The sequence below is a fragment of the Salmo trutta genome, chromosome 19 (assembly GCF_901001165.1).
Source record: "Salmo trutta chromosome 19, fSalTru1.1, whole genome shotgun sequence".
NCBI lineage: Eukaryota > Metazoa > Chordata > Actinopteri > Salmoniformes > Salmonidae > Salmo > Salmo trutta.
Genome location: NC_042975.1, coordinates 668,867 through 681,706, shown reverse-complemented (window position 1 = coordinate 681,706; position 12,840 = coordinate 668,867). Strand labels below are relative to the sequence as shown.

Genomic DNA, 12,840 nt, shown 5'->3' with positions numbered 1-12,840 from the left:
ATGTCAGAGCAAAAACCAAGCCATGAGGTTGAAGGAATTGTCCGTAGAGCTCCGAGACAGGATTGTGTCGAGGCACAGATCTGGGGAAAGGTACCAAAACATTTCTGCAGCATTGAAGTTCAAGAACACAGTGACCTCCATCATTCTTAAATGGAAGAAGTTTGGAATCACCAAGACTCTTCCTAGAGCTGGCTGCCCGGCCAAACTGAGCAATCGGGGGAGAAGGGCCTTGGTCAGGGAGGTGACCAAGAACCCGATGGTCACTCCGACAGAGCTCCAGAGTTCCTCTGTGGATATGGGAGAACCTTCCAGAAGGACAACCATCTCTGCAGCAATCCACCAATCAGGCCTTTATGGTAGAGTGGCGAGAGGGAAGCCACTCCTCAGTAAAAGGCACATGACAGCCCGCTTGGAGTTTGCCAAAAGGCACCTAAAGGACTCTCAGATCTTGAGAAACAAGATTCTCTGGTCTGATGAAACTAAGAACTAACTCTTGGGCCTGAATGCCAAGTGTCACGTCTGGAGGAAACCTGGCACCATCTCTACGGTGAAGCATGGTGGTGGCAATATCATACTGTGGGGATGTTTTTCAGCGGCAGGGACTGGGAGACTAGTCAGGATCGAGGGAAAGATGAACAGAGCAAAGTACAGAGAGATCCTTGATGAAAACCTGCTCCAGAGCGCTCAGGACCTCAGACTGGGGTGAAGGTTCACCTTCCAACAAGACAACGACATTAAGCACACAGCCGAGACAATGCTGGAGTGGCTTCGGGACAAGTCTCTGAATGTCCTTGAGTGGCCCAGCCAGAGCCCGGACTTGAACCCAATCCAACATCTCTGGAAAGAGCTGAAAATAGCTGTGCAGCGACACTCCCCATCCAACCTGACAGAACTTGAGAAGATCTGCAGAGAAGAATGGGAGAAACTCTTCAAATACAGGTGTGCCAAGCTTGTAGCGTCATACCCAAGAAGACTTGAGTCTGTAATCGCTGCCAAAGGTGCTTCAGCAAAATACTGAGTAAAGGGTCTGAATACTAAAATCTCTACAAACCTGCCATTATGGGGCAGTGTGTGAAGATCAATGAGGGACAAAACAACATGTATCCATTTTAGAATAAAGTTGTAGCGTAACAATGTGGAAAAAGTGAAGGGGTCTGAATACTTTAAAATCAACATTTGTCACACGACTCGAATACAACAGTGAAATGCTTACTTACAAGCCCTTAACCAACAATGCAGTTAAGAAAAATTACTTTAAAAAAAACGAAATAAAAGTAACAAATAATTAAAGAGCAGCAGCAAAACAACAATAGTAAGGCTATATACAGGAGGGTACCGGCACAGATTCAATGTGCGGAGGCACCGGTTAGTCGAGGTACTTGCGGTAATATGTACATGTAGGTAGAGTTAAGTGACTATGCATACAGTGCCTTGCGAAAGTATTCATCCCCCTTGGAGTTTTTCCTATTTTGTTGCATTACAACCTGTAATTTAAATAGATTTTTATTTGGATTTCATGTAGTCGACATACACAAAATAGTCCAAATTGGTGAAGTGAAATGACAAAAATAACTTGTTTCAAAAAATGATATAAAAATAAAAAAACTGGAAAAGTGGTGTGTTCATATGCATTCACCCCCTTTGCTATGAAGCCCCTAAATAAGATCTGGTGCAGCCTATGACCTTCAGAAGTCACACAATTAGTTAAATAAAGTCCATCTGCGTGCAAGGGGCACCACCATGAAGACCAAGGAGCTCTCCAAACAGGTCAGGGACAAAGTTGTGGAGAAGTACAGATCAGGGTTGGGTTATAAAAAAATATCAGAAACTTTGAACATCCCACAAGGACCATTAAAATCCATTATTAAAACATGGAAAGAATATGGCACCACAACAAACCTGCCAAGAGAGGGCCGCCCACCAAAACTCACAGACCAGGCAAGGAGGGCATTAATCAGAGAGGCAACAAAGAGACCAAAGAACCCTTTAAATATCTTGGAATGGCCTAGTCAAAGCCCAGACCTTTATATAATTGAGAATCTGTGGTCTGAGTTAAAGATTGCTGTACACCAGCGGAACCCATCCAACTTGAAGGAGCTGGAGCAGTTTAGCCTTGAAGAATGGGCACAAATCCCAGTGACTAGATGTGCCAAGCTTATAGAGACATACCCCAAGAGACTTGCAGCTGTAATTGCTGCAAAAGGTGACTCTACCAAGTATTGACTTTGGGGGGGTGAATAGTTATGCACGCTCAAGTGTTCTGTTTTATTGTCTAATTTCTTGTTCGTTTCACATCTTCAAAGTGGTAGGCATGTTGTGTAAATCAAATGATACAAACCCCCCAAAAAATCTATTTTAATTCCAGGTTGTAAGGCAATATAATAGGAAAAATGCCAAGGGAGGTGAATACTTTTGTAAGCCACTGTAGCAGCAGCGTAAAAAAGGGGAGGGAGGGAGAGATGCAAATAGTCTGGGTAGCCATTTGATTAGATGTTCAGGAGTCTTATGGCTTGGGGGTAGAAGCTGTTTAGAAGCCTCTTGGACCTAGACTTGGCACTCCGGTACCTCTTGCAGTGCGGTAGCAGAGAGAACAGTCTATGACTAGGGTGGCTGGAGTCTTTGACAATTTTTAGGGCCTTCCTCTGACACCGCCTGGTATAGAGGTCCTGGATGGCAGGAAGCTTGGCCCCAGTGACGTACTGGGCCATACGCTCTACCCTCTATAGTGCCAAGTGGTCGGAGGCCGAGCAGTTGCCGCCATACCAGGCAGTGATGCAACCCGTCAGGATGCTCTCGATGGTGCAGCTGTAGAACCTTTTGAGGACCCATGCCAAATCTTTTCAGTCTCCTGAGGGGGAAAAGGTTTTGTCATGCCCTCTTCACGACTGTCTTGGTGTGTTTGGACCATGTTAGTTTGTTGGTGAAGTGGATGCCGAGGAACTTGAAGCTCTCAACCTGCTCCACTACAGCCCCGTTGATGAGAATGGGGATGTGCTCGGTCCTCTTTTTCCTGTAGTCCACAATCATCTCCTTAGTCTTGGCTACGTTGAGGGAGAGGTTGTTATCCTGGGATCACACGGCCAGGTCTCTGACCTCCCTATAGGCTATCTCATCATGTCAGGGATCAGGCCTACTACCACTGTTGTGTCATCGGCAAACTTAATGATGGTGTTGGAGTCGTGTCTGGCCACGCAGTCATGAGTGAACAGGGAGTACAGGAGGGGACTGAGCACGCACCCCTGAGGAGCTCCAGTGTTGAGGATCAGCGTGGCGGATATGTTGTTACCTACCCTTACCACCTGGGGGCGGCCTGTCAGGAAATCCATGATCTAGCTTTGAGGGAGGTGTTTAGTCCCAGGGTCCTTAGCTTAGTGATGAGCTTTGGGGGCACTATGGTGTTGAACGCTGAGCTGTAGTCAATGAACAGCATTCTCACATATGTGTTCCTTTTGTCCAGGTGGGAAAGGGCAGTGTGGAGTGCAATATAGATTGCATCATCTGTGGATCTGTTGGTGTGGTATGCGAATTGGAGTGGGTCTAGGGATTCTGGGATGATGGTGTTGATGTGAGCCATTACCAACCTTTCAAAGCACTTCATGGCTACGGACGTGAGTGTTATGGGTATGTAGTCATTTAGGCAGGTTACCTTAGTGTTCTTGGGCACAGGGACTATGGTGGTCTGCTTAGAACATGTTGCTATTACAAACTCAGACAAGGAGAATGCACTGTAAGTGTGTGTAGAGTGTGTGTCTCCACAGTTCTCGCTGTTCCATAAGGTGTATTTTTACCTGCTTTTTAAATCTGATTCTACTGCTGCATCAGTTACCTGATGTGGAATAGAGTTCCATGTAGTCATGGCTCTATGTAGTACTGTGTGCCTCCCATAGTCTGTTCTGGACTTGGGGACTGTGAAGAGACCTCTGGTGGCATGTCTTGTGGGGTATGCATGGGTGAACGAGCTTTGTGCCAGTAGTTCAAACAGGCACCTCGGTACATTCAGTATGTCATAGTAGTTCAAACAGGCACCTCGGTACATTCAGTATGTCATAGTAGTTTAAACAGGCACCTCGGTACATTCAGTATGTCATAGTAGTTTAAACATACAGCTCAGAGACGTGTTTCAGAATGTTTGTCGTACCAGAAGCCATCTCCTCGGCCAGCATCTCTCTCTCCTCCTCTCTCTTCTGATCTTCTGCACTCAGCAGGTCTGAGACCAGTTCCTGGACGGTCTTGTAGTTCTCTCCACTGGTCAGAATCTTACTCTGGACTGTCTGCTTCACCAGGCCACGCTCAAACCCCATCTCTAGTGACGACACAACCACCGCAGTGTTCATCATCACGGCATCCTCCGACCGCTCCTCACCTGGGGTGGGGGGGGGGGGGGGGGGCAGCAAGAAGGAGAGAGAGGGTGGGGGGGGGACAGCAAGAAGGAGAGAGAGAGAAGAGGGGGGAGTTAGCAGCGATATCACCATAGTTAGTGGAGGTCTGTCTGTCTCATGGCTGAACAGTGATATCACCATAGTGGAGGTCTGTCTGTCTCATGGCTGAACAGGGATATCACCATAGTGGAGGTCTGTCTGTCTCATGGCTGAACAGGGATATCACCATAGTTAGTGGAGGTCTGTCTGTCTCATGGCTGAACAGGGATATCAACATAGTGGAGGTCTGTCTGTCTCATGGCTGAACAGGGATATCAACATAGTGGAGGTCTGTCTGTCTCATGGCTGAACAGGGATATCACCATAGTTAGTGGAGGTCTGTCTGTCTCATGGCTGAACAGGGATATCACCATAGTGGAGGTCTGTCTGTCTCATGGCTGAACAGGGATATCACCATAGTGGAGGTCTGTCTGTCTCATGGCTGAACAGGGATATCACCATAGTTAGTGGAGGTCTGTCTGTCTCATGGCTGAACAGTGATATCACCATAGTGGAGGTCTGTCTGTCTCATGGCTGAACAGGGATATCAACATAGTGGAGGTCTGTCTGTCTCATGGCTGAACAGTGATATCACCATAGTTAGTGGAGGTCTGTCTGTCTCATGGCTGAACAAGGATATCACCATAGTGGAGGTCTGTCTGTCTCATGGCTGAACAGTGATATCACCATAGTGGAGGTCTGTCTGTCTCATGGCTGAACAGGGATATCACCATAGTTAGTGGAGGTCTGTCTGTCTCATGGCTGAACAGTGATATCACCATAGTGGAGGTCTGTCTGTCTCATGGCTGAACAGGGATATCAACATAGTGGAGGTCTGTCTGTCTCATGGCTGAACAGTGATATCACCATAGTTAGTGGAGGTCTGTCTGTCTCATGGCTGAACAAGGATATCACCATAGTGGAGGTCTGTCTGTCTCATGGCTGAACAGTGATATCACCATAGTTAGTGGAGGTCTGTCTGTCTCATGGCTGAACAGGGATATCACCATAGTTAGTGGAGGTCTGTCTGTCTCATGGCTGAACAGGGATATCACCATAGTGGAGGTCTGTCTGTCTCATGGCTGAACAGGGATATCAACATAGTGGAGGTCTGTCTGTCTCATGGCTGAACAGGGATGTCAACATAGTGGAGGTCTGTCTGTCTCATGGCTGAACAGGGATATCACCATAGTTAGTGGAGGTCTGTCTGTCCCATGGCTGAACAGTGATATCACCATAGTGGAGGTCTGTCTGTCTCATGGCTGAACAGGGATATCAACATAGTGGAGGTCTGTCTGTCTCATGGCTGAACAGGGATATCACCATAGTTAGTGGAGGTCTGCCTGTCTCATGGCTGAACAGTGATATCACCATAGTTAGTGGAGGTCTGTCTGTCTCATGGCTGAACAGGGATATCACCATAGTTAGTGGAGGTCTGTCTGTCTCATGGCTGAACAGGGATATCACCATAGTTAGTGGAGGTCTGTCTGTCTCATGGCTGAACAGGGATATCACCATAGTTAGTGGAGGTCTGTCTGTCTCATGGCTGAACAGTGATATCACCATAGTGGAGGTCTGTCTGTCTCATGGCTGAACAGGGATATCACCATAGTTAGTGGAGGTCTGTCTGTCTCATGGCTGAACAGGGATATCACCATAGTTAGTGGAGGTCTGTCTGTCTCATGGCTGAACAGTGATATCACCATAGTGGAGGTCTGTCTGTCTCATGGCTGAACAGGGATATCACCATAGTTAGTGGAGGTCTGTCTGTCTCATGGCTGAACAGGGATATCACCATAGTTAGTGGAGGTCTGTCTGTCTCATGGCTGAACAGTGATATCACCATAGTTAGTGGAGGTCTGTCTGTCTCATGGCTGAACAGTGATAAACATTCTGTCAGGGTTTAAATTCAGTTGAAGTCAGGAGTCACTCACCTGGCGGGTCAACAAACTCTCTGGAGCTGCTGTCCCCATTGGTTAGGAGCTGTAGGGAGAGGGGCCAGGAGAGAGTTAACTTCATATCACATTTTTTTCTGACGTCAGCATAGTCAAAATTCCAAACATGCAATCTCCATAGCCGATGTGATTAAGACTTTTAACACAGGTTAACATTCACAAGGCCGCAGGGCCAGATGTATTATCAGGACGCGTACTGGCGTTATTAACCTCTCCCTGACCCAGTATGTAATACCTACATGTTTCAATCAGACCACCATTGTCCTTGTACCTAAGAACAACAAAGGTAACATACATAACTCATATCTGTTGCTATGAAATGCTTTGAAAGGCTGGTCATGGCTCACACCACCATCATCATCTCAGACATCTTGCATCCAATTCACATACTGCCCCAATAAATCCACAGACGACGCAATCTCTATTGCACTCCAGAGTTTCCCACCTGGATAAGAGGAACACCTACTTGAGAATGCTGTTCATTGACTACAGCTCAACGTTCAACACCATAGTGCCCACAAAGCTCATCAATAAGCTAAAGACCCTGGGACTAAACACCTCCCTCTGCAACTGGATCTTGGTCTTCCTGACGAGCCGCCCCCAGGTGGTGAGGGTAGGTAGCAACACATCCACCACGCTGATTCTCAACACTGGGGCCCCTCAGGGGTGAGTGCTCAGTCCCTTCCTGTACTCCCCGTTGACACACGACTGCATGGCCTCGCACGACTACAACATCAAGTTCGCTTGTGACACGACGTGGTCACCGATGGCGACGAGACAGCCTACAGTGGAAGAGGTCTGAGACCTGGCAGCGTGGTGCCAGGACAACAACCTCTCCATCAAGCTCTTCAGTAAGGCCATTCTACTGCCAATGTTTGTCTATGGAGATTGCATGGCGGTGTGCTTGATTTTATACACCTGTCAGCAACGAGTGTGGTTGAAATAGCCGAATCCACTCATTTTGAAGGGGTGTCCACATACTTTAATATATATAGTGTATATCCTTTTATGTAACAATGTCACAAGGAAAATCTCATTTAATTTATAACAAAGCTTTTCACTGTCGAAATAGGCTGGGAAAAAAAACATTAAAAAAAATGAAAACAAGTCCGTTTGGACATCCGGATATTCGATTAACTGTGCACATCCCTACTTTATTCACAGCTCAATGTCCAACCAGACGGCTAATAAACAGGTCTATTCACAGCTCAATGTCCAACCAGACGGCTAATAAACAGGTCTATTCACAGCTCAATGTCCAACCAGACGGCTAATAAACAGGTCTATTCACAGCTCAATGTCCAACCAGACGGCTAATAAACAGGTCTATTCACAGCTCAATGTCCAACCAGACGGCTAATAAACAGGTCTATTCACAGCTCAATGTCCAACCAGACGGCTAATAAACGGTTACATTAATATATAAACGGCTAGGTATTTTAAAATCAGGGCAGATAACTATGACAATGCTCTTTTTTGTAAGTCGCTCTGGATAAGAGCGTCTGCTAAATGACTTAAATGTAAATGTGGTATCCATAATAAAATGACTTGGTTTTAGTGTGTAGGTTTTAAAAAATATATTATTTATTTATGTTTTACCTTTATTTAACTAGGCAAGTCAGTTAAGAACAAATTCTTATTTACAATGACGGCCTAGGAACAGTGGGTTAACTGCCTTGTTCAGGGACAGAATGACAGATTTTTACCTTGTCAGCTCAGGGATTCGATCTAGCAACCTTTTGGTTACTGGCCCAACGCTCTAACCACTAGGCTACCTGCTGGTTACTGGCCCAATGCTCTAACCACTAGGCTACCTGCCGCCCCTCCACTCTAACCACTAGGCTACCTGCTGGTTACTAGTCCAACGCTCTAACCACTAGGCTATCTGCTGGTTACTGGCTCAGCGCTCTAACCACTAGGCTACCTGCTGGTTACTAGTCCAACGCTCTAACCACTAGGCTACCTGCTGGTTACAGGCTCAGCGCTCTAACCACTAGGCTACCTGCTGGTTACTAGTCCAACGCTCTAACCACTAGGCTACCTGCTGGTTACAGGCTCAGCGCTCTAACCACTAGGCTACCTGCTGGTTACTAGTCCAACGCTCTAACCACTAGGCTACCTGCTGGTTACTAGTCCAACGCTCTAACCACTAGGCTAACTGCTGGTTACAGGCTCAGCGCTCTAACCACTAGGCTACCTGCCACCCCAAGTTTAGCAATTACACTTTAGGACGTTTCTACAGGTCACACTTTAGGAAGAGTTCTGTTTTTTGCGTCAACAGACCATTTCAATGCCCGTTAGAAAATGTGTTGGTAAATAAACAGTGGCGTTAATAAGGTGTAGAAGCAGGTGTTACCTGTTCAAAGAGGCGAGGGAAGCGAGCCTGGATCTGATGGACAAACTCCTGACCTTTCTCCTGGAGCAGGTACACACACCTGGAGGTTACCATAGTAAAATTAATATATACTGACAGGTTACCATAGTCACCACATTAATATATACTGACAGGTTACCATAGTCACCACATTAATATATACTGACAGGTTACCATAGTCACCACATTAATATATACTGACAGGTTACCATAGTCACCACATTAATATATACTGACAGGTTACCATAGTCACCACATTAATATATACTGACAGGTTACCATAGTCACCACATTAATATATACTGACAGGTTACCACAGTCACCACATTAATATATACTGACAGGTTACCATAGTCACCACATCAATATATACTGACAGGTTACCATAGTCACCACATTAATATATACTGACAGGTTACCATAGTCACCACATTAATATATACTGACAGGTTACCATAGTCACCACATTAATATATACTGACAGGTTACCATAGTCACCACATTAATATATACTGACAGGTTACCATAGTCACCACATTAATATATACTGACAGGTTACCATAGTCACCACATTAATATATACTGACAGGTTACCATAGTCACAAAGGGAAAGTATTCATACTCCTTGACTTATTCCACATTTAGTTGTAGCGTATACAACCTCTCCTGATTTCAAATTAGAATAAATCAATTTTATTTCTCACTCATCTAAACACAATACCCCATAATGACAAAGTAAAAACACATTTTTTACAGAAATATCTAATTCACATAAGTATTCACACCCCTGAGTCAATACTTTGTAGAAGAACCTTTGCCAGCGATTACAGCTGTGAGTCTTTCTGGGTAAGGCTCTAAGAGCTTTGGGTCTTTCTGGGTAAGGCTCTAAGAGCTTTGGGCCTTTCTGGGTAAGGCTCTAAGAGCTGTGGGTGTTTCTGGGTAAGGCTCTAAGAGCTTTGGGTCTTTCTGGGTAAGGCTCTAAGAGCTGTGGGTGTTTCTGGTAAGGCTCTAAGAGCTTTGGGTCTTTCTGGGTAAGGCTCTAAGAGCTGTGAGTGTTTCTGGGTAAGGCTCTAAGAGCTTTGGGTCTTTCTGGGTAAGGCTCTAAGAGCTGTGGGTGTTTCTGGGTAAGGCTCTAAGAGCTTTGGGTCTTTCTGGGTAAGGCTCTAAGAGCTGTGGGTGTTTCTGGGTAAGGCTCTAAGAGCTTTGGGTCTTTCTGGGTAAGGCTCTAAGAGCTGTGGGTGTTTCTGGTAAGGCTCTAAGAGCTGTGGGTGTTTCTGGGTAAGGCTCTAAGAGCTTTGGGTCTTTCTGGGTAAGGCTCTAAGAGCTGTGAGTCTTTCTGGGTAAGGCTCTAAGAGCTGTGGGTCTTTCTGGGTAAGGCTCTAAGAGCTGTGGGTGTTTCTGGGTAAGGCTCTAAGAGCTGTGAGTCTTTCTGGGTAAGGCTCTAAGAGCTGTGAGTCTTTCTGGGTAAGGCTCTAAGAGCTGTGGGTGTTTCTGGGTATGGCTCTAAGAGCTGTGGGTGTTTCTGGGTAAGGCTCTAAGAGCTGTGGGTGTTTCTGGGTAAGGCTCTAAGAGCTTTGGGTCTTTCTGGGTAAGGCTCTAAGAGCTGTGGGTCTTTCTGGGTAAGGCTCTAAGAGCTGTGAGTCTTTCTGGGTAAGGCTCTAAGAGCTGTGGGTCTTTCTGGGTAAGGCTCTAAGAGCTTTGGGTCTTTCTGGGTAAGGCTCTAAGAGCTTTGGGTCTTTCTGGGTAAGGCTCTAAGAGCGTTCCACACCTGGATTGTGCAACATTGACCCATTATTCTCTTCAAAATTCTTCAAGCTCTGTCAAATTGGTTGTTGATCATTACTAGACAACCATTTTCAGGTATTGCCATAGATTGTTAAGTAGATTTAAGTCCAAACTGTAACTAGGCCACTCAGGAACATTCACTGTCTTGTTGGTAAGCAACTCTTGGTTTAGACTCCAAGATGGCGATGCAGTAGGACGTGTGTATTTGTCTTTGTCTTATCCCGTGTCTTATCCCGTGTAAATAGCTGGTCTTTTTCGTATATATATTAATCTCACTATCTATCTATGAACTAATTATACTTTCCTGCAACCCGCCTCACCCAATGTGGTACGGATCTGCTATTTCTATTCCTTATAACTGGAACGTCCACCAGGAGCTAGCCAGCTAACTAGCTACTGGTCTTTGTTAGCCACGGCTAGCAGTCTTCGCCTTTTGGCCTCATCAGCCAGCATTGGTTCGGACAACACCTGCACAGCGCGATATCAACCCAGAGCATATCGGACTGCATCTCTCTACCATAACGAAGTCAAACGCTCCCTAAAACACTTCAGCGAGCAGGCCTTTCTAATCTACCTGGCCCAGGTATTCTGGAAGGATATTGATCTCATTCCGTCAGTAGAGGATGCCTGGTTATTCTTTAAAAGTGCTTTCCTCTCCATCTTAAATAAGCATGCCCCATTCAAAAAATGTTGAACCAGGAACAGATATAGCCCTTGGTTCTCCCCAGACCTGACTGCCCTCGACCAGCACAAAAACATCCCGTGGCGTTCTGCATTAGCATCGAATAGCCTGCGCGATATGCAACTTTTCAGGGAAGTTAGGAACCAATATAAACAGGCAGTTAGGAAAGCTAAGGCTAGCTTTTTCAAACAGAAATTTGCATCCTGTAGCACTAAATCCAAAAAGTTCTGGGACACTGTGAAGTCCATGGAGAATAAGAGCACCTCCTCCCAGCTGAGGCTAGGAAGGCTAGGAAACACTGTCACCACCAATAAATCCATTATAATTGAGAATTTCAATAAGCATTTCTCTATGGCTGGCCATGATTTCCACTTGGCTACCCCTACCCCAGTCAACAGCACTGCACCCCCCCACAGCAACTTGCCCAAGTCACTTCTCCTTCACCCAAATCCATTCAGCTGATGTTCTGAAAGAGCTGCAAAATCTGGACCCCTACAAATCAGCCGGGCTAGACAATCTGGACCCTCTCTTTATAAAATGATCTGCCGCAATTGTTGCAACCCCTATTACTAGCCTGTTCAACCTCTCTTTCGTATCGTCTGAGATTCCCAAAGATTGGAAAGCTGCCGCGGTCATCCCACTCTTCAAAGGGGGTGACACTCTAGACCCAAACTGCTACAGACATATCTATCCTACCCTGCCTTTCTAAGGTCTTCGAAAGCCAAGTTAACAAACAGATCACCGACCATTTCGAATCCCACCGTACCGTCTCCGCTATACAATCTGGTTTCAGAGCTGGTCATGGGTGCACCTCAGCCACGCTCAAGGTCCTAAACGATATCATAACCGCCATCGATAAAAGACAATACTGTGCAGCCGTCTTCATCGACCTGGCAAAGGCTTTCGACTGTCAATCACCACATTCTTATCGGCAAACTCAACAGCCTTGGTTTCTCAAATGACTGCCTCACCTGGTTCACCAACTGCTTCTCAGACAGAGTTCAGTGTGTCAAATCGGAGGGCCTGTTGTCCGGACCTCTGGCAGTCTCTATGGGTGTGCCACAGGGTTCAATTCTCGGGCCGACTCTTTTCTCTGTATACATCAATGATGTCGCTCTTGCTGCTGGTTAGTCTCTGATCCACCTCTACGCAGACAACACCATTCTGTATACATCTGGCCCTTCTTTGGACACTGTGTTAACAACCCTACAGACGAGCTTCAAAACCATACAACACTCCTTCCGTGGCCTCCAACTGCTCTTAAAACGCAAGGAAAACTAAATGCATGCTCTTCAACCGATCGCTGCCCGCACCTGCCCGCCCGTCCAGCATCACTACTCTGGACGGTTCTGACTTAGAATATGTGGACAACTACAAATACATAGGTGTCTGGTTAGACTGTAAACTCTCCTTCCAGACTCACATTAAGCATCTCCAATCTAAACTTAAATCTAGAATCGGCTTCCTATTTCGCAACAAAGCATTCTTCACTCATGCTGCCAAACATACCCTCGTAAAACTGACCATCCTACCGATCCTTGACTTCGGCGATGTCATTTACAAAATAGCCTCCAATACTCTACTCAGCAAATTGGATGCAGTCTATCACAGTGCCATCCGTTTTGT

The 12,840-nt window shown here is 46.0% G+C and overlaps 1 protein-coding gene across 2 annotated transcripts in view; it reads right to left on the bottom strand.

Annotated features, from left to right (window-relative positions):
* LOC115153797 (inhibitor of apoptosis protein) overlaps positions 1 to 12,840 on the bottom strand; it is a 57,617-nt gene that overhangs the window by 7,486 nt on the left and 37,291 nt on the right. For both annotated transcript variants that reach the window (XM_029699383.1, XM_029699384.1), the window contains exons 9-11: positions 8,730 to 8,808; positions 6,353 to 6,401; positions 4,139 to 4,363 (exon numbers count right to left, since the gene is read on the bottom strand). In XM_029699383.1, coding sequence (XP_029555243.1) covers positions 4,139 to 4,363; positions 6,353 to 6,401; positions 8,730 to 8,808 — 353 coding nt within the window. The remainder of the gene's footprint in view (positions 1 to 4,138; positions 4,364 to 6,352; positions 6,402 to 8,729; positions 8,809 to 12,840) is intronic.